At 36.7% G+C, this 22,659-nt stretch overlaps 2 protein-coding genes across 7 annotated transcripts in view; one reads left to right on the plus strand and one right to left on the minus strand.

Annotated features, from left to right (window-relative positions):
* ACOX3 (acyl-CoA oxidase 3, pristanoyl) overlaps window positions 1-2,425 on the minus strand; it is a 34,876-nt gene extending 32,451 nt beyond the window's left edge. For 2 of the 6 annotated variants that reach the window (XM_035547314.2, XM_035547311.2), the window contains exon 1: window positions 2,357-2,425. The gene's annotated coding sequence lies outside the window, so the exon portion shown is untranslated. Of the gene's footprint in view, window positions 1-46; window positions 65-2,222 lie in introns of those variants that run through there. The other 4 variants (XM_050710440.1, XM_035547313.2, XM_035547312.1 and 1 more) reach the window with 3 other exon arrangements.
* A 1-nt stretch (window position 2,426) lies between these two features.
* TRMT44 (tRNA methyltransferase 44 homolog) lies at window positions 2,427-21,400 on the plus strand. Its single transcript, XM_035547310.2, has 11 exons — window positions 2,427-2,857; window positions 4,827-4,944; window positions 5,780-5,999; window positions 7,248-7,316; window positions 9,644-9,751; window positions 10,699-10,770; window positions 13,586-13,692; window positions 14,282-14,465; window positions 15,559-15,949; window positions 16,904-17,020; window positions 18,990-21,400. Exons 1-11 carry the CDS (start codon window positions 2,473-2,475, stop codon window positions 19,220-19,222), a joined length of 2,004 nt encoding a protein of 667 aa, XP_035403203.1. The 5' UTR covers window positions 2,427-2,472; the 3' UTR covers window positions 19,223-21,400.
* The last annotated feature ends 1,259 nt before the right edge of the window (window positions 21,401-22,659 follow it).

Consider the following 22,659-nt stretch of genomic DNA (forward strand, 5'->3'; position numbering starts at 1 on the left):
TCTGATTGAAATAAGGCAAGTCATTATGAAAGCAGACTTCCCAAACCTCCAGAATAGTTAGCGTAGTCCTTTGTTAAAGAATTAACTCACGACCATCTACTTTCACACATCTGCAAAGTTCTGGAGAAAAAAAAAAAAACAACAACAAAACAAACAAACAAACAAAAAACCACTGACATTGTGTTTCTGTTTCAAACTTAGCTAGAAGATCTATTTTGGAATACAAACTAAAGTTCTCATGCTTTTAAAAAAACAGAATTTTCTTCATTGTCTAAAGACAGAAACCGTACAAAGACCGTAAACCCTCCTAAACCTGCTTCCAAATAGTTTTGTAATATTCTCATACAAAAAATACTGCTTTTGCCCTTCCTTGTATTTTGCCAAAATGTTTCTTAAGGCCTGAAGTACTGAATAGTGCATGTTAATTTTTTGAAACAGAAAATTTATTATTTTCCTCTTAATCTTTTTCCTTAATTGATTCTTATTGAGAATAGTCTGTGAAATAGACAGTAAAGTTTTTCCTTCTAACTTATATTTTTCAAAGTCTATATGATTTCTAGATATGTCAGATGCCACTATATAAACTGGAAGAACTTTTAGATCAGTGTAGAAATGTTACAGCTGAATTTTTCAGGTGCTAGGCTAACATATATTGATTGATTTTAAATGAAGTTTAGTAATTTCATTTCCAAAATTGGTTGAATAAATCCTGTTTACTAAGACAGGTAACAAAATTTAAATTTAAAAAGTTAAATTGGAATCTTCCAAGAGGAAGATTCATCATTATTTTCTCAGGAAACAAGAACTTTTCTGCAGCTGGAATTCTTCCTTTATTTGGCGAAAGACGGTGTACTTAAATTCATTAAATAAGGATAAATTTTGGGGACCGAAACTGGTGGTAAGATCAAAGGCACTAGTATTTGGCTAATGTCAAGCACTTTAATTAAGTGAACAGAAAGAACTCCAAAATTATTGCCATAATGGACATTTGACTTAATTAGCTAAAAGCCTAGTCAGTTATCTGGGGTGCTAGGAAACGGGGAGCAGGAAAGGTGGAGTGGATAGATTACCGTAGATAACAGTACTGTAAAAGCACAAAGCAAGTATCTGATCAGGTCAGCATGGAATGATACGGTGCCTACCACAGTTCCTACTCATTTAATATTGTCCAGAACTGGGCTAGCTCTCACAGATCCACTTGGCTATGTATACTATACATGCTACCAGTTCCAGGAAGGAGCAGTTCCTTCCAGTACTGAGCGACTGGTTTGGAAAGGAAAAAAAGAGAAAAATAAAACCCAAACCCCAGGCACCGAGAAAAAGCATTTAAACCTGAAGCCATACCAACAGACATTACCCTTCTACCAGCAAACAAAAGTGAACTGTAAAGCATTTAAATCAGGCTGAAGTTCAAGGCTTCTAGCTCAGAACAGAGAAAAAATGACATCAAAATACTGCAGTTATTTAAATATGTGTGTGTGTAAACATTTACATTGTCAATCAACGAGACTGTTCAAATAACAAAACCTAAGCATTCATGAAAAGCGTTTTTGCATAGCAAAACAAACAAAAAAGCATTTCCCTCTCTGCTTTCCTACAATGCTTTGATTTAGCTTCGTTCCAAGCAACAACTCCAAAATTAACTAGAAATCAAACCAGGTATTTATTTACACCAGGAGAATGGCAGTCAAAGGACTGCCCCAAGGTGCTATTTCCATCCTTGAACAACTGTATTCCACTGCCAGTTTGAAATCTGCATATGGGTGTGGCACAAAACAACAATGCAGATTATTTTTAACTCTCTGAGAATTGCTGCTTATATGATAAGTGCTGAATTAATTTATTTTTTATTTATTTTTAATGTGAAAGGTGCTTCTGCTGGTAATTCAAGTTCATGACTGCACAATCCCCTTTGAGGTTTCAGTTGCACAACCTCTCTTTGAATTGTCTAAATTAAGCACAGAGGGCTCGTTTCTGGTCGGAAAGCAAAAAAATGACTACACGAGATACCACATTTTACTACAAAAGCGTGCTGACATTTGCTTCTTTGAGCTGGAAGGGTCAGATAGTGGGTCACCTGCGGGGTTACAGCCCTAAAACCCCGAGCAGCTTTCCCATTAAGGAGTTTCTACACCGAGGTACGGCAGTCTGCGCAACTTTGACCTTTAAAAGCCGTAAACACTTTAAAAATCCTCCAGCCTTGCCGCTGGGACCAGAGGTACCTCACACCGTGCTGCTTCAAGAAAGACTCGCAGCAGTTGGCGCCCGCTCCCCACACGGCAGGCTACTAGGAGCCGCTTCCCTCCCGGCTCGGCAGCCGCCCGGCACCACAAATATTCGGGTTCGCAACCCTTACAGGCGAGAAGATTATGAACGGCCGCTCTCTTCACCGTCGCCGTCCCCGCCTCAGGAACTGACGACAGTAGGACGCGCCCCGTCCCGCCTCCTTCCCCCCCACGCCAGCAGGCGGCTATGGGACCGGTTGGTACGGCGGCGGTGCGAGATGGCGGCGCCGCGCTGCCCGGCGGCTTCTGGGCGGCGGTGCGCGTCTGGCTGGAGAAGCCGCAGGTGGCCAACAGGCGGCTGTGCGGCGCCGCCATCGATGCAGAGGGGACGGTGCTGCTCGGGGAAGGCGAGGAAGGGTTTCCCCGCCTCACCGCCGTGCCGGGAGGAGGGAGAGAAGAAGGGGCTGCGGAGCTGGGCCGGCTGTGGAGGGAGGTGAGCGGGCACCTGCCGCCCTCCCTCACGGCCCGGGGCCGGCCGGGCTCCGAGCTCCGCGCCGTGCTGAGGACGCTACTGCCCCGGGCGCGGCCCGCCGGGCCCCCTGCCCCTCTGACGAAGGAGCTGGTGGTACAAGGTGAGCCCCCAGCCCTGGGCACCCCCTCTGTTTGATTGGGGAGGTTAGGGCCTGAGGGAGGGGGGAGAAAATGGCTCATCGTCTCGTCTCCCTTAGGGAGGCAAGAAGGACTGCACGTCGTGCGGCCTCCTCTCAGAAGCTTCCCCCACAGAAACACTGCTTGTTAACGACAGCCTGCAAGGAGTGACTGTAGCCTTTGAAAATGCAGTGAGTTTTTAAAAACTACATAGACAGCTATTGCATCAGGCTCATCACGTCTGAATTACATGTGTCAATTTGCATGCTGTTGGTTTTGCCTCAAGATGAAGCGTGGCTTTTTTTTTTTCTTTTCTCAGGTACTTGCATTCTGTGGTGGAACCACACTGCAGGAAATCCTGCTAGGACTTAGAGTAGTCTTACTGTGTAAAATTCCTTCTCAGTATCTATGAAGCCTTCAAAACAGTATATGTTTTAGGTTTGTTTTCTTTTGATGTTGTAAGGTGATGTTCCTGAGCTACACCTGGAAAGCTTATGTGCAGGAAAAAGTCTAGAAGATTTTTTTTTATTAATATGTTTAAAATAGAAGGAGATATTGGAACCCTGAGAGGGGGTTAATAAAGGATAGGCTGAGAAAGCAAGACTTAATGTTTGCTCTATTGCTAATCATTCATTCTCATCTCACTCAAAAATTTTGGAGTCCGCAGTATTTTGGTTTCTTTGTCAATGTAATATTTTCATAGTTTGGAGATTTGCAGTTGTCAGTTTTGACGTTAAGCGAAGGATCAGTTTCAAATAGGGAACTTATGTTATTCTAAAGAAATCCCCTTGGATAAGCATTGCTAAGAGTTGTTTTTTTTAACTAGTGCATAGATTAATAATGCATACATATGTGCCATATAGAATAGAGTAAATCCTTCTAGAGTAAGTTTATAGGAAGGATATAGGGAGTAAATTAAGATGGTAAAAAGTAGTAGCATGTGAGTAGTAGATTGTATCATGCCACTTGTGTTTCACTGCAGTCTCATTTGTTTTTATTTGTAAGTTGTTTCAAAAGGATGTATTCTCTCCCTCTCTGTTTTCCTTTGTGTAGGAGTTAACTGATACATGCATGAGTAATGTTAGAAAAGGTAACATGTTAAAAGTTGCAGTATATCTTCTTGAAATATGTTAGAAGCACTGAAGGGCATGGCCAGCTGTTACTCTGCTCATCTCAACTTTTCCAAAATCTGTGGTGTTTGGAACTTGAGCATAAGCATTTTATTCCATAGGTGATAGATATTAAGATCAGTAGGGTGGCTGCTGAACATAACTTAATAGTACACATGCCTTTACCTAAAAACAGGTCTTCTCAGGAAGTCTCCTTTCTGAGATACAAACACTATCCATACCTAAATTAGTATACTGTATGTTGTTATTTTTCAAATGGCTACATCCAGGAGCTCTAATTGGGAAATCTGGATGGCGCTAAAACTGAAGAGCAGCTATACTTCATCATAATCTCAGAGTAGATCCTGTGTTTGAACACAGCAAAAGTGATACTAATATTATTATGGAATACTTCGTAATACTGCTCTGATTGTTTATCTAATGTAAGGTTGAGTATGTAAGTCTCCATTAACTTGAAACGTGCATCCCAGATTACTGTGTAATAGGGGAAAGCAGCAGTTTTATACTAGAAAATCTCAATGTCTGTAGATTTTCAGATGGTTATGTTTATAGATTTTGAATAGTCTCGCTGATCGGCTTTATATCTTTTGGAAAGCAACATGCAGTGGAGTGCGAAGAGTAGATCTGCTTCTCAGTGTGCTTGATGTCTGAAATTATTAAACTGTTTGAATTCTTAAAGTTCATCGTTGTCCTTGATCTTGCCTCATTAGTATACACTTAACGTAGTAAGAAAACAAAAGTGTTGTGGTTTTTTTTTTTGGTGCTAACCAGGATGATTTGTACCATGGAATAATAATATGTCACTATTTACATATCTTTTCAGATGTTTACAATGGAACTGCGACCTTTCTGCCTTTGGAGAAAAACAGGGAAGGAAAATACCAGATTAAAAAGTGCAATATTTATCAAATTCAGCTTACGCACATAAAAGATAAAGAATGGTAAGTGAGAGTGGAAGGAAACCCGAATTATTGTAAGAATCACATCATGGTTTAGTGTTGGTGTCCAGGTGATTTGGTTTTTTATAATTTGAGTGATTAGCAAGTGGCATTACTGGCATGATCTCAGTGCATAGTGTTCAGTTAAAAACGATACATAAAATACCAAAATCAACACAAAACAAATCTATTTCAACTTCAAATGTAATATATTTACTGTACATGTATGTGGTATGTGTATCCTCATCAGTAGGAGATGACTATGTCTGTGGTGGAAGTCAGGTTCTGTTGGTGTTAGTAAGGTTGAAAGATGAAAAGGAATTGCTCTTTGGAACCTGCCAAGCTTCAGTCATTAAAATGTGCGGACACCTTGGTCATGAGCGTTGAAGATGTAATTGTTCATGCTGACAGCTTACATAACTAACAAAATCTAAATAAATTTAGAGATCGGGAAATAGTGAAATGTACCAACTGGTAATATATTTTGCTTCTAATTTTGGTTTGTTTTCATGAGGTACTCACTTGTTAGCATTTGGAATATTGTGGTAAATCAGGTTATCGTATGTGAGTCTTCGGTCATTGTAGTAAATCTAGCATAGACTCTCATATGGTGTTTGAATTAGGAGATAATGAGCTGTCTAACAAAATCTAGGAAAGACTGTTTTATTATTCAGTGACTTCACTTTTATTTTCCTTTTGTTTGTGCGTTGTTTACTTATTCGTCGGCGTACTCATGACTTTTTTGATCTTCCAATTTTTTTTTCCACTTTATTTTCTCTACCCTTGAGTTAGCGAGTTGTGAATGCACTGCATGTCATCAAAGTTTTTTATTTTTAAGGTCTGTGTCTATTGTAGCTCCGTCTTCAGAAGATTGGTTTTCAGATGGAATTACATACCCCAAACTAGCATGGCTTGGAAATGAACTTTTGTCCAAACTGGCTAAGTGGTCTGTGGAGCAAAAGCACAGTGAGTTTAGAAGTACACTCTCACTCATTTCTGTAGCAAAGTACAGCAACGTTTATCAAGAACTTAAAGAAAAATACAAGGAGATGGTAAAGGTAAGCTTGGCAATAAATGTAGTAATAACATGCTTTCCTGCCGTTGTTTTTTTCTGTTATTTGTTTCCTGAAACTGCTTCTTCCAATTTTTTTAATAAAGGAATCAGTTTAATTAAAAATTATGCACTATAGTTCGTTGGATTGTTTTTTAGTCTTTACTGCATATGTGGGGAAAAAAGTAGTTTTTATAGTATTTGGAAGAACTGAACTGGAAAATTTTGAGCCAAATTCACACTAAATACCTGGTGGTGTTAGACATGTTCCACAATGTTTGCCTTCAAAAAAGAAAAAAGCAGTAGGTCAGTGGATGGAAATACTAAATCATCCACACAATAAAGCATAAGTATAGCATGTCCTTCTACAAAGCATCAAAGAGTCAGGAAGCAACACTGGTTAAATGTCTATTGCTGTATTTACATTTAGATGCATTAATATGCCTTTCTGAGTCAGAGCAGCAATGTTTTAGTCCTGGGGACTCCTAAAAATGACAATGACAATCTTGTATGATGTAATGAATATTACATCGTACATGTTATACATAATTATGCAACAAACTTAAGATACAGCCAAGGAAATGGGTAAATGCTTTTGTAAAACATTGTGGAAATGTTGAAAGTTTTCCCTGTTGATGTTTCTCCACTAATAAAAAGGTATGTGTGACAAGTGTGTTTGAATTGTGGGTGAGGTAGTGGGTGTTTGTTTTTTTTAGCTCTGCAGTAGTTTTGTAGCGTTGAACGTTTTAATCCCTCTCAATTTTTTACTTAGAAAATAGGGATTATACTTTCTCTGAATTTCTGCTTCATGTTTTGATTCTTCTGTTATGCCAGGATAATTCTGTCTCATATGTTTTGAAAATAAATTTATGAATACTGTAATTAACAATGATGCACTTAACAGGAGGAATAATATTTTTGCTCTGAGAATTAGAATAAGCAAAAGGATGCCTGCCCTATTGCAGACCAGATGCAGCAGGTTACTTGCGAGGTGTGCATATGGAGCTGTAACATTCTTGGAAACTCTGTTGACTGAAAGTAGACATCCTTTATACCAATATACTTCTGTGTGACTTACAAAATCTTAGTCTTTGTTTACATTTTTTGTGTATATTTTTACTCAATTCAAAACGCATGAAGTGTAGGAGTCTATTGAAGAAGATGAGTATCCAGATCATTCTGAGCTCTCTTTGCAGTATTTTAAGATGGCACAGAAAGTAATAGTTTTTTTCTCTTTTTTTTTTTTCTCCTGAAGGTATGGCCTGAAGTAACAGATCCTGAGAAGTTTGTATATGAAGATGTTGCCATTGCTACTTACTTGCTGGTAAGTTTTTATTACAGTGTTTTCAAGCATAACTTGAACCCAAAGTGGAATTTGTGGCTCAAAGGCCAAAAAGCTTCAAATTGAGCTTGTATTAGGATCTTCTTTGGTAATACCCTCAATGGCATTTCAGGGATTTATATACAGTAACTGATTACAAAAAGTAAGCATTTTATAACAGAATTTGAAAAAACAAAACAAAAAAACCTTTAATATGACAAATCAAGGGGGAAAAAAGAAAAGCTTTTTTTAATACTGTGGCATACCACAAAAAATAAGCACAGTAACAAAATTAAAATTAGAGGAACATTAACACTTTTTTGAAGACTTCCAGTCTTCTGTCATAGGATTTTTATGTCACAGACAAGCTGTAGTTTTTTTGTTTGTTTTAAAGTGGTTAGAACAAAAAGCACTAACGTACCAAAGAAATAATGATTAGACTGTCCATTTTGGAGATGGGAAGCTACTGTCACTATGTAGGCACATCAATATTTTGACTGCTATCTAGAGTGCAGTAAGGGTATATCTACCTAGAAGTATAATGCAGACACTTGTTGAATCTCCTCTAAATCAGTATTTGTAAACAAGTTAACTCACAGATCTCGTTGAGGACTATTTTAGTTTGCTAATTGTTTGCTTAAACTTAGAACCTCAGTTCCTTACCCCATAAAAATTTTTAAGATTGTCTGAGGAAGCCTAACTGACACAGGCTGCTCTCAAAACCTTGAATATCGTATTGATGTGACAGAAGATACTTCACTGGATAAATGATCATCATGACGTTGGCTTGTGGAAAGAGCTATATAATAGACTTTTATCATTTTTTCCCACCATGACAGTAGTAGTTGTTGAATGTTGAAAATCAGAAAGTTAAGTCATGTACATGAGGAATTATAATAGTTGTAGCCCCGGGAAAATTCTCTAATGACACTGCTGAAGAAGTTGTGCATAAAAATTTGCAAGACAGTGTTTGTTTACAGTCATAATGTTTTTTAGTTGAAGTAGAAGTAACTTTCCAAAAGTTATTAAGGTGATCCAATAACTGGCTTGTATAAATGAAAGCTTAATATATTGATAACCTAACCTCCATAACCATAATCAGATATGAATATATAATAACTCATTACTTAGAAATATGTTAAATGAGTGACAAAAGGTCCAGTGTTAAATTAATATCAATTTACAGTACTTAAATTGATATGATGAGAGGAGGGGTCATCTGACCCCTTCATTATACTCTGCAGTCATATAAACGTTGCCTACTGTCTAGTCACATTACCAGAGAAGTACCTGTTCAATTTGAATTATAAGAAACTCATCAAGGGGTGGAGGATGGGTGTGATCTGAGCAGGAGGCGATTAGAGTTTTCTGGGTTAGTCTGGAGTGTGGAAGTGCAATGATTGCTACATTCAAAAATATAAACACAACCATATAATCTTATGGTTTATCTGGAACTTCTTTTTCTCTGTCTAAACTGACAAGTAGCGATGTTACAAATACTAATTTTTGTGGTTAAATATTCTTGACAATTTCTGTTATTCATGGGGAAAATAAGAATTGAGAAGCTAGAGGACGCACTCATTGAGCAAAAAAGAGTTTGACAGGAGTAAGAGGAGACTAATCCGTATGCTGCAAATATCCTATTATTAAGATTAGCAATTTCCAAATTGCATAACTGTGTAGGAGTAACTACTTACGTACAGAGCACGGGCTAGAACTGGACTAAAAGCTTTGGGGTCCACTTCAGCTGATTCAGAATTTGGGGCAGCTGACTCTTGCAAAGTAAATTACAATTTCTTGTCTAGGCTGTAAAAAGGGATGTTGCAGTTCATAGCCAATTGATTACAAAGGACATTTTGCTTTTTATTTTCATCTCTGCACCCAAGTCTTTCTTTTATACAGTGGATATAAAGCCTTCTGTAGTGTCACATGTGGAGATACTGTTGGAAATTTGATTGCTGTTTCCTCATGTTAATCTCTTGTGCCATTTATTTCAGCAGCTTATTTTTACATTTATGCTTTCCCTAGCCCAACCTATATTAATTTCAACTTCAGGCACTCAAAAGTGAGTGGAGGATGCTTAGCACTTGGAAAATGCTCAATACTTTGAAACATAATCTTACTCCTTCCATTAGCAGTTTGAATATATTGTGTGGTTTTTGTTTTTTTTTTTCCTTCTCAAGTTGCTTTCTCTTTGAGTGCTGTGGCTGTCTTCTGTCACTTCTTCATTGTCTCCCAGCATTCTCCTTTCATTTCATACATCTTTTTACTGCTTTCTGACAGGGAAATTTGAGAGTGTAAGCCTAAAATGTTTTCTTTTCTTGTCTTAGATTCTCTGGGGAGAAGAGAGAAAGGAAAAAGGATTGGCCAAGAAACAGTCATTTGTAGATCTTGGATGTGGAAATGGTCTACTGGTTCATATTCTCAGCAATGAAGGGGTAAATAGAGTGCATTTTAAAACAAACAGACAAAAGATATCTTCGTTATTCTTGTTTTGCTGTCCTTTGGCAGGCAAATAATCAAAGTTCAGTTAATTCTTGTCATTAGAACAAGACTTTGTTACTCTTTAGTTATCAAAAAAAAAAAAAGCAGAGCTTTAGAAACCTTTTAATTATTATTATTTTTTTTAAGTGAAATTGATTATCCTGAAGGCTATTTATTTTTTCTGAGGTAAGAAACTAAAAGGGAAAAGAAAAAGTAATGATATGATTTAGTCATGTTGTAGATCTATTAAAAAGGAATGGGTAATGTTAACATAAATATTCTTATTTGCAGTAGCCTTTAGATTAGATGTTTTTCATAAAGTTAGTTTTATCAAAACTGAAATCTACTCATCAAGGACTTAAAATGGATTTCTATATCTCTTGAAAGCAATTCTAGGATTTTTTATTTTGAAAAGGCCTAACAACATACTGTGCTTTTGGAAGTGAAAATGTGGCAACAGCAAAATTCAATTTCTTGAGGCATAGTTTTTGAAAAGAGAATAGTAAAAAAAAAAAAAAAAAAAAAAAAAGTCACTGAGAGTCAAGAAAAGTTGGGTCAGTCAGTCTCAGAAAATGTTATTTGTTATTTCTTCCACTTCTGGGAAGATACCATAAAAGTTGAGAGCCAGATTTTCAAGAGCAATCTAAATAGGTATGCCCAGATCAATTATCAATGTAGTTATATCTTTAATGTATCCTTTTCTTTCTAGTCTGGTATAGAAGGGAAACAAGGGATTAGAAGTATTCAATTTATTCCTGAAATGATGAAGCTGTGTTTCATTATGTGTCCAAATTTTAGTGTGACTGAAGTAGTATATGCTAATATGTACATTTAGTCAGCTTGTTTGAGAATTTCTACTAAAATTGGTACTTACAAATGATACTTTGTTCAAATATTTCAGCACTCTGGTAGAGGAATTGATGTGAGGAGAAGAAAAATATGGGACATGTATGGACCAGAAACTCATTTAGAGGTATTACGCAAATGTATGTCAATCTCATTCATTTGTAACTTTATTCATTTGTTCATTGCTTCAGACTGTGTTGATGCAAATGTAATTAAAAACACTGGGTTACTGACAATTGTCTAAAGCAATGTGTGGGTTTGGTATGCTGCCATTCATGTCCTAAAGGATTATAAAGTAAGATGTAGAGGGGATTAATACAGCAATGCTATATCATATGCTTGCTTATTTGCAATTTACTTTGTTTTTCAGCTGAGGACACTAGCATGATTTTTTATTGCTTGTGCAGACATGCACACTATGAAACAATCCTTGATTTTTACGGAAGTTCAATAGTGAGCATCTTCATTTGCACTTTCTGTACATCACAAAAGATGTTAGTTTCCAAAGTTGTGAGTACTTTATTCATGAATTAATAACAGAACCACTCTGAAAGTGATTCTGATCTTATAGTGCTCTGTACTCTTTTGGGACAAAATTGTTGAACCTCAAAGGAGCCAATTCCTCTGCTGTTCTGACGTTGTGGTAAGTTGTTGCATTAAAAGCCTTCAAAAAAATGGACAGAAAAATGAGCCTGAAAGAGGGATTGTATTTCAAGTTCTCCATTCTTGTTTTTATGAGGACAGGAACAATCTGAGCACAGGCACATTTGTTTCAACTCTAGCTGGTTTTCGTTTGATGCTTGTTTAAGTGTGGCAGTGATGAACAATTGTCCTTTGGAGGTGAAGTGTTCCTGGTTTCTTGTTCTCTAGACTCCTGGAGTTTCTCACATTATTCCCTCAAAAATTGTCAGCTTCCAATACACTAAAATACTTTTCTGTCCATAGCTATTCTCTAGTAGGTTTGGTTGAAAGTCAGTTCAAATCTTTAAATGCTAACAACTTAACTTCACATCAACAAAAGAGTAGCATCTTTCATGGCTGGGAGGTGGAACAGTCATGTTGTGCAGCCTTCTCTCTGCCACCCTGCCATTTTACGTATAGACTGCCAAAACTTTCAGATTCCTTTCTTGCAGTCTGCAATCAGATCTTCTTGAAAGGCTTCAAGAAACAATCCAAAACATGAAGCTTTAGTACTCCTTCATTCCTATTGTGCTATATCAAGTCACTTGAGATCATACCAAACAGCACTTTCTCTTTTTCCTTCATGTAACGTACTCCTTTTTCTGCCCCTTTTTCTGTATTGTGGAAATCTTTGAATTTTGTATATTTGTTTCATTTTAGAGCCTCACTATTTACAGTTCCTCAAATTTCTTGGCTCACAGGGAAGCTTCTGAACATCAGCTGTCACTCTGCAGCATGAGGCAACAACAACAAAAAAACTTTTTTTACTTTTTATAAAACATAGTTCACAGAGAACACTTGAAAAAGCCAGACAAACTATAAAAATATCCAAAATACGTATAGAAGGAAACTATAAATTTATTTGGGAGGGAGTTGGATAACAATCAGGAAGGATGATTTTGCAAGGTTCCCATAGCCACGGGAGCCACAGAAGGAGAAAGCACCTGCTCACAGCCTTTTGTTACCATCAGAAGTTAATTTTGTTTTGATCTTAATTTAAAGCATGAGTTGCAGCATGGATATTGGCATTTGTGACATTCAATGCCAATACTAACGATATAAATGAATGTAAGAGGTGGCGCTCTGGATCACCAAACTGCTGTCAGATATAGCAAATACAAATGTGATTATGGGTTACTGTCAAAATGTGGAGTACAACATTGATAATTCACGCTATGCCTAAATTGAATAATCAAAACTGAAATACAATGTAAGAGTAACTTGCTTAACCATAAGAAAACACTTATCGAACAGTTGTTTTAACATATGCCAACCTTGCAAAAGGAAATTTGTTACGTATGTGGAAATCTATATACATAAGTAAAAATTGAGAGGGATTTGGTACTTCAAGTAGATGATTATATACCATATTGATACTTAAAACACCTAAAACAATGCTCTCTGAAGAGGACAATTGGGATGGAATTAGAGCTAGTCTGAGGACAATTGGGATGGAATTAGAGCTAGTCTGAGTTTTCTGAAATTCCCTATTAGTTTTTTTGAATTCCTGTACAGATACTGTTTTGCATATATGTGTGAATTTGGCATACATTCTATATATAAAATGAGAGTCAAGGAATCATTTTCAGAATTATTATTAAAGTTATTTAGAGATTTGAATTTGAAACAGGACTGTTTATTCTTCAAATATGTTCAATAATTATTGGCAGATTTTTACATGTTTTTAGAGAGGAACTTGGATGAGAACGTTCTGGCAAGGTACACAAGAAAAAAAGTGTTGGGCTGGATTAGGTTGGTTATAAACAAATGGTAAGGTTGAAAAGTGGTGTTCTGTATACTTGGATTTAATTTAGGAAATGCCTGTGAAAGAAGAGAAGATAGCAATGAATCAGAACACAGCTTCCCTACTGTGTGAGACTGAGACATAGCAAATGAAGTGAGTCTCTGAAAAACTGGGCCCAGAAATACATGTGATAGGAGAATGGCAAGAAATCATAATCAATGTATAAGATTTGTTAACGTATACTTAGGATGTCAGATACCTTCATCAGACTTATCATTCCACTCTTTGTCTGACCAACATGATGTGGGTTGCTGTTGCTAAATTAATTCTTTGTAGCTATAAAAAAATGCTGCCTGGCAAAACTGTAAGCTGAGAATAATATTGACGGCTTCTGTGGGTTCTCATTCACCTTGTATTTTTCCTGTTGTAGGATTATATATTGTTGTTTAGTGCTTTATTGGCAAATAAATCTAAAGAAACCTGTAATAAATCTTCAACTTTATTTAATTTTTTTTAGGAATCCTCTATCATGCCAGGTGACAGTCATCTATTTCCAGATACTGATTGGCTGATAGGAAACCATTCAGATGAATTAACACCATGGATACCTGTAATTGCAGCCAGGTACTTGGTGGAGGTGGGGAAACAGGAGGGAAGGAATAAAAACATAATTACCTATACGTGCTTGGTGAAAATTGCTGCTTTTGCAGCCACATCAGGTGTTCTTACAAGTTTTGCTTTTTGTGATGCCAATTGATTATTTTTACAAAATATTTTTTTTGCTGTGGAGAAGCACAGAAATAGTATTTTTTTTTCTCATGAAATTCAGTACAGCATTTTGCTTTTGAAGTTCAAACTGAATTTTGTATTATTCCTTAGACATGAATCTAGTTTTTTAAAAAAAAATTACTGTTAGTCCTGCCTTTCTTTGAACTGTTCTGCTTATCACAACCAGCTGCAATAGTTTGATACCTAGACATTTAGTCCTGCAGACTGTGTTGGTACAGTAGTTTGCTATAGCAAATACTTCATGAAACAGTGACTTTGATTATACTAATAAATTTTCTGGAGGAACATATAAATTGTACTTTGTGAAGCTCTGTCACCTTCATAAAAATTTCCATCATTGCCTGTGTCTGGGCTATTTCTTAAATGTATGTGTGTTATCTGAAATAACTTTCCATTCAGCAGTTATCCATTATCCTTCCCATAGGTCTTCCTATTCGTGTAGCTACTTTGTGCTGCCATGTTGCTTCTTTGATTTCCATGGAAAATACAGCCGAAGACAAAGCAAGAAGACTCAGTACAGAGAATATCTTGATTTTGTTGCTGAAGTGGGATCTGTATGTGGTTTTCACGTGGAAGAAGACTGCCTTAGAATTCCATCAACAAAAAGGGTAATTTTGGACTCTGTAGGGCTTTTATCTTTATTTTTAAAGATGCTGTCTGAAGCGGGGCTTGTTTAAAAAAAAAAAAAAAAGGGAAAAAAAAAAAACAACTTTTTGCTCAGGCAGCTAGTGATAGGACGCAGAATCACAGAGTGGCCGAGGTTGGAAGGAACCTCTGAAGATTATCTAGTCCAACTCCCCTGCCGAGCAGGATGAAGTGAGACAAAGGAGGATGGTTTTAAACTAAAAGAGGGGAGATTTATCTTAGATGTTAGGAGGAAATTCTTCACTCAGAGGGCAGTGAGGCACTGGAACAGGTTGCCCAGAGAAGCTGTGGATGCTCCATCCCTGGCAGTGCTCAAGGCCAGGCTGGATGGGGCTTTGAGAAATCTGATCTACTGGGTGGCGTCCCTGCCCATGGCAAGGGGATTGGAACTAGGTGATCTTTAAGGTCCCTTCCAACCCAAGCAGTTGTATGATTCTGTGATATTTCTTCATTATTGTTTTGCGAGATTGGAGCATAGTCAGTTGCATTGCTTCAGATAATATGCTTTGAAGATAGATTAAAAATACTCATGGGTTTCTTGAGTAATCTGCTATATTAAAGTTAACGTTGTAGGTTACAATCCTAAATACAAGAAAGAGTGAAAGGATTTATGGTTATTTATTATAATTGTCTGTAAGATGGAAAATTTTTACACTGTCTTTCTGCCTTTGTTTTTCCATCAGCTTATGTTGGTTAATTTTATTTAACTTTGCTGTTTTTCATGTCACATGGAATTCAAACTGAAATGTTTCTGGAGTAGAAAGTGGTGTTTAGCTCTAATTTTGTAAATAATCTGAGAGTCAGGAGCTCTCTTTGGCCTGTGCTTGTATGGCCAAAAAGATGGATTATGCCTTGGTTACTGGATTTCTTCTGTAGCACCAGTATTTGAAAACTAAACTTAAAAATGCCCTGAGGTGTTAATGAGCATTGAGTTCTAGTGGATATCTCCTGTACTTTGGTTTAGAAATCTCATAAAACGTGCTGTTTTATGTCTGGCTGGGGGGCTGTTTAAATACTATGATACAAATAGTGATTTACCTATTTCTGCTAAGATAGGTGTGCCTTATTGGAAAAAACAGGACCTATCCACCTACAGAATGTGCTTTGATTGACAATCAAATAACACAGTATATTCATAATCGTCAGACTTGTGCTGTGGTTGCATGTGACAGAGGAGTTGGATTTAATCAAAAAGATTGCTCTGATGACGTATGCAAAGAAGCAGCCTCAGAACTTCCTGAAAATGAAATGGAAACTGCTGGTAGAATTTGGATGCCTGGATTTCAACCCAGAGAAAAAGTAGAACAGATCAGAAATTGTGCTGCCCTCCCTCGAGATTTTGTAGATGATGTGGTTCTGAATGTGGCAAATTTGCTATTAAATGCGGTCCCCCAAAAATCATGTTCTAATACTCACGGTGGAAATATGAATACCTGGAATCAAGGAGGTGAGATTGTCTTTCTGGCAATGCTTTCCGTTACCTTTTACCTTTGCTGGTGGAGGGTGTTTTTTCCAATGAATTTACATGTTTGTAAATTTAGTAAGTGAAATAAACTTTAGGAAATACCATGACCTGCAAAAAAAAAAAAACACACTTTGCTACTATACAATGTTTTATTGCACTCTGGGGTGCAAATAAGGCGCATAAGTGTATTTTGAAACTCATGTCTCTGCTTGTTTTTCTTTTACTCTATACTTGAGTACTACGGCAGAATCAACTTAAACAGAACTTCTCCCTGTTTCACTAAACATAACTCTGCATCTAAGTATCTAAGTTGGGGAGGATCTAAGTTTATTTTTGGATAGTGACAGAATAACTAGCTATAATTCTTGAATAAGTGCTTTGAAGTGCCATTTAATTACAACATGATTAGGAATTTTTAGTTGGCTTAGCATTAGAGTGAAAAGGAATGGAAGTTGCAGTTTATTTTATAGGCACTCAGTAAGTTTCATTTTCCTGCACCCATATTTATTATTTACTCACTGTAGTTTGTTATATGCTACAGGATATGCTATGTTATATGCAATTATGTGCTACTGTTAAAGGAGAATGAGTCATTTTCTTTCTACTACATGCATGTAAACTTTCTACTACGTGTATGTAAACAGTGCTTAGCACAATGAGGATTATTGCAAAAAAAAAAAAAAAGCAGGGAAAGAAAAAAATATGTCTTACTGTGGAAATTCTGACTTGAGACCTGTAGAATGAAAACTGCCATTTTACAGACAATATAAATATAAAATATACAATTTATGTTTGTGATATTGGGAACACAAAGTTGTTACAGTACTTCTATATAATTCATAGATTCTGTTCATAATTGTTAATTTATACAAAAGTTAGGGTTTTCAAGGATTTTAGATATACACATTTTTATAGCTACACCATTATTTATTACAGAAAGCCTTTCCTTGAGAGAAGTAGCAGAACATTTAAATAAAGAGACTTTAAAGAGGCTGAAGAGTGAATATGGAGGCTTACAGACACTGCTCAAGAACAATCATCAAGTATTTGAAGGTAAGGAGTAGATAGGCATTATTTGTTTGGCTTTGCTTTTAAACTTGACTGAAAAGTTACTATTGTAGTGTGGAAAAATGAGTATTTTTTTGTGCCCCTTCATTGCTCCGAGATACAGTTAGTAAAGCTTCCTTTTGAATAAGACTGGTAAGGCAATCAGCTTTTCTAGATCAATTTTGTCTGAAAAGACAGCCCTTCAGTTAAAGTGGCTAATCTAATACTGTTGTTTGACCAGGGAGATTTTTTCCTTTTCTTATAATGTATTGATGATTTACGGGGCAGTCAAATGGAGAGAAAGTTTGCTAAAGCATTTAATCCAGACTTGGTCTGGCCTTACCAAGCCCTGTAGTATAAATGCTGATGACAAAATAAAACTAGCCTCCTGTAACTGTGAAGCTTGATGTATTTCTATAGTCTGTGGTAGTATGGCTCAAAAAGCTCAGTAGCACAATTTTGTGGCTGGCTTGCTTTGTTCATTGCTGTGATGGTGGTGGGTTATCTACTTTTTTTTTTCTTCTCTCCCCTCTTGTCCCCTGTTATAATGTGGTATGGGGGGTGTTTGTGTATGTGTTTTTTTTCTATGTTTGTTTTTAATTTGTCATGGATGTTATCTGCATGTTACCTCTGAAGAAAGACTAAGACTACATCTTTCTCAGTAACTTGCATCATGTGGAAAGTGCCTGGGACTTCAATAGAGACCAACGTTTGATTGTTTTCTTCAGTAGTCCGTCATTGTAACAAGAGACTTCTGCTAGTGTATGTTGTGGAAGGACCTTGTTCATGCCAAAGAGAACAGAGAAAAACATGGGTAGAGCTCTTATTTTCATCACAAATAGATGCATGCATTCACAAAGAAAAAACACAAGAGTAACTGATCTATGAGTTCTAATAATCTAATGAGATCTACTGATATGCTTATTTTAAGTCTGAGAGAGATTTTTAAAGCACTGAACCCACTTCTGGATTGGCCTTGTATGAGTTTAGAGCTATTTCTGCATCACAAGGAAACTTGGAAGGATAAATTCATCCAGGCTTGAATGTGTGATATTAAACTTTCGTCAGACTCAATATTTTTTTGAACTTCTTTTTTGCAAAATGGTATCAGTTAAATATTCCAAGCTATAAGACTGTGATACAGAAAGTCATACTGAAGCAGAATATGAAAGTAGAACATGGCAACTTAGAAGTGGCAGATTCTTCCCTCTTCGCTTTCACCATTTTTTGTCATCTCCTTTTTTTTCTCTTACTTTCTTTTATTTCCTTACACGTTTAAGGAGTTGATAGAGGTTCAGAAGTTTGTGTATGCAGTTTACGGTCCTAATTCATTAAATTAATTTACTTTTTCATTTTTATTTTTTTAAACAGTACCAAATCTTTGTTAACAAACCATCGTGGCTACCCATCCCATTCATATGAAGGATTAGACTTGTCATTTCTTTGGTGCAGTGCTCTTTTGTGCCAGTTGAACCATTGTCTTTGCAAGAGCATTTCTGTGTAGTGACAGTATTAGACTTAAACTAGTTTTTTGCTGGTAATTAGAGTTTGAATATAGAGTAATGAAATGTTGAACAAGGAAAGGATTATAGTTCTTAAAGTTCAAACTTTTTTCAGAACTTGCAATCTAAATTCTGAGGATTTTGGTAGAAATTATCTTACCTGATATATTTTAAAAAAAAAAACCACATGTCTATGAACCCTCTATGAGGACGATAAAAAGGTGCCTCAAACTATTCAGCATGATGGTAAAACATCTCACAGGGCAATTGATCAATTTTTCTTTAGACCATCTCTATATTACTTCAATTTGTTGTGCACATCTTTCTATTTCTGTACAAATGGTACATTTGGTGTTGACTGAGTGATCCATTTGTAGAAAATGTTATTTGCTGACTGTCACTATGCATTTTTTCCAGTATTTCCCATGGCTGTCTATTAACAGCTGCGTTTTTTGTTTCTTTTTAAATCTTAGTTCTAAATGGGAGAGTTCATATTCGTGACTGGAGAAAAAAGAAGCCATCAATGAAAACTAAGCCTGAAGTAAAACGATGCCTTTCAGCTGAAGCATATAAAACACGCCTCTGTTGGTTTTTCATTCATCATCCGAATGGTTGTGCTTTGCCTTCTGAATCTTGCCCATATGCTCATGGGACTGAGGAGTTAAGACAGTCTCAGACTATTAAAAAGAAAAAACATATACAGTGATAAAAATCTGCCACTTATGTTTAGGTTTGTGTGCATAACTGAATTTGACTTTGGGACCACTTGGTGCATGAAGACCTGTAAAGTTTGGAGTTTTTTTCTCATTTCTATGTATCTTATTTTTCTAGTTGGTTTACAAGTTCTCCTGTATTTTAATTCTTTTATTATTGACATGGAAAGGTTACAGTAAAATGTATACATACTTTCGGATTTTGTTTATTTTCTGTAAAAGAATGGCTTGTCTGACATGCATTTGTGTAAGTGCAAAAAGTTTACACTCTTCACAGTCCTTGATCACATCAGATGTACGTGATGTACTTGCAAACCCTAACATTTAGTTGTTTTGTTCAATACTTTCCAGGATGATTTATGGTTTTTTACTACTCGCAGGGTCTCTTGGGAGTAGAAGTGGATAGGCTTCACTCACTTCTGACTTGTGACAGCCTCTTTACTGTGGAGTAACGCTAATTATTATCCTTCCTTTCTTGGCCAGACCTAGTCCAACAAAAGGATTGTTGGATTGAAGAATAACTTCCTGGGAAGTTATGGAGGTTAGAGAAATTGCATAGGAACTGATTACAGGACAAGTAGGTTTAGGACTACGGGTAACTAACGCATGTAAGAACTCTGTAAGAGCACAGGGACTCTGAATCACAAAGAATGGAAATAATTGAAGACCAAGCAAATGAACAGTGAAAGATGACACTGGAAAAGGGTTTCAAAAGTTTCAAAGCCGCTTTATTTACTTCCTTTGCTTTCAGCCAACAAATTGCAAAGAACTTTCTGAAGTGTCATGTTCCTCTCTTCCATTTCTCTTCTGATCCTGGAAGAAGTGGCTCTTGGTAGATAACAGCTAACCTAGGTTGGTTTTTAATTACATTTTTCCAATGAAAGGGGAATGAAATACATGCCTGACTCACTGAAGTCACAAATACACACGTGGTAAGACTAATGTATTAAATTTAAAACTAACTTTTGTTTTTCTTTGTGCAATGCTATGATAACTAGTATATTAGTATAGTACACTACTTCTGTTGTATAGACCCAGTTCCCTAAACTCACCAACATACAGCTCTGTCACAGATTCCTGGTGGCTGTTCTTTCAGTTTGGCATTGCTGCAGGTGGCAAGCCATCCAACAAATCTGTACTTTCCTGTTCTTTGGAAAAGTGGTAAGAGAACATTCTTCCCCCTCATTTTTGGGTAGAAATGTTAGCCTTGTATAATTTCAAATGTAAATCTCAAGGTAACTGCCAAAAGCTTTTAAAAAAGCTCTATTTTATATCAATGCTGTATCTTGTTGCTTTGTCTGTGATCCACCATCTTAGAATGGCATTAATATGATAATTGACATTGGCAATAGATGAAAGCTGGTAGTGAGTAAGGATCAGTTTTACTCTTAATAAAAACCTGTTTACCCACAAGGCATCTGAGCATAAAATCTCAATGATTGATGTGACAGTGTCATTTTACTGCTAGGTTTGTTATCATCACTACCCATTAGTTAATTTAGCTTTATTTGAAACCTTTCATTATAGAGGGGAAACGGTTGCTGTTGTAGATACTTCACGAGAGTGAGAGCATTAGAGAGAAGAGTTGGATGACAGATTGTAATCATAGAAATACTGGGATCTAGAGATTTTGTAATTGCATCTGTAGAAGAGTTACAGTTTCAAATGGTCTATAGTTGAATATTCTAAATAGAATAACAAAAAATCTGAGTTTGCTTTCTCTCTTACACCTCAGTAAAGGACTGAATTTTCATTTTTCATCAAGTCACTAAAACTGAAATGAAATCACAAGACCGTATTTTCCTTATGGAATGTCTGAATGTATCTTCAGGACAGTCTATTTTCTGGCACATTTCAAACCAGTTCAGTTTTCTGTTTGTATCATTTGCATTGTCTGTTTATGAAGTTACTGTCAGTTACTTCATGTTATGTTATTAGGTAGCCTGTAGCCCGTCGAGGAGTTCTTAACAGCTTGTCTGACAGCAAATACAGGCTTCTAGGCATGCTTTGTAATAAAGTCATGCTGCTCATGAGTTTGGGGGCTTGTTTGTTCAGATTCAAAGTTGTAAATGATAATTAACACTTAAATGGTCTTAAGGGCATGCATTTGTAAGCTGAAATCTAGCTTCATCTAGGATATAAAATAAGCAAGAGTGAGCAGTCATCAGCTTTGCTGAAGGCATCATAATGGCAAATATTTCAAAGTCAACAGAGATGAAAAAATCTGAGTCTTACCAAGTGACAGCTAGAACAACTGTTGGGACAGGTGTCCAATGAAGTATCTAAACATTCAGCATCAACTGAAGTTAGACACCTGCACTATTATCTTTTGTTATTGCTGGTAACTTCAATTTGTATAATTGAAAGAATATTTTCATAGAAAAATTGTAATTACTTGGGAGTTGAAACAGAATATAATGCCATCATGTTACTACAAGGAATACCTTTCACAATCACCTTTACCTGTTGTAGTATCACGCTGAACATGTAAGGAGCATCTTTTTCCTTTGGTGTGTTGGTGCATTTCATCTTCTGGAGCTTGTTACAGCAGCGTACATGGCAATGGTTTCATGACTGGTCTTTGTGTGTTGTAATTTTTAGTGAATACTGTTATTTGGACTTCCTGAGTTTTTTGTGGTTCCTTCCTATTATAATTTAACGTTCATATTTTTCAGGTAGAAATACTTAACTGCTTTAGTGCTCAATTACCATCTTCCAACTGCTGCTTTAAGCCACTTCTAAGGGGCTGCTACTAAAATACTGCCAGATGAAATCTGCTTAGCAATGACAATCCATCTCCCCTCTTCCCTGTCCAGTTTTGTTATAACAGGTTTCAGCAGCTCTATATAGGTGAGTTTAGCTTCAGGTTACTTTGCAGTGGGAGCATTGTAGCAAATTTTTGTAACAGGAAAGATAGATGTTAATGTTTCAGATACCTGGATCCATCTGCATTAGTTTTCCAGGTAGCCGCCCTGACCATGTGTGTGGTGCTTGTGCGTGCTCAAGGGCAAAGAGCTGGCTGCTGAAGCTGCGTACACCTGCCATGTTTTGGAAACACCGTCATTCAAGCTGCCAGTCAGTCCTGTTGTTTGACAGCTAGCCAGGTACCGTGTACAAAGACAAAACAATCTTCTCCCAGAAAGACTGCCCTGGATTTTGAGTGCTTTGGTGATTGTTTTGCTGTAGTAGCAATAAGGAAACTGCCTTCACAGCTAATTGATGTTGTGTGGGGGTTGTACACAGAGGTATGACAGCTGTGTATGACTGTCTTTTTCCTTCAAATTACAGGCTTCATGCAAGTATTTTTTAATGCAGTGATTAAATGTGGAACTGAGTGAGGAAGGGAAAATTGGCCTTTTCTCAGGGACAAAATATTGAGACAGTAGAGTTTTCAAGGTGCCTATCTTTTGACACTAAATCATACTTTTGT

Source organism: Cygnus atratus, chromosome 4 (genome assembly GCF_013377495.2).
Source record: "Cygnus atratus isolate AKBS03 ecotype Queensland, Australia chromosome 4, CAtr_DNAZoo_HiC_assembly, whole genome shotgun sequence".
NCBI lineage: Eukaryota > Metazoa > Chordata > Aves > Anseriformes > Anatidae > Cygnus > Cygnus atratus.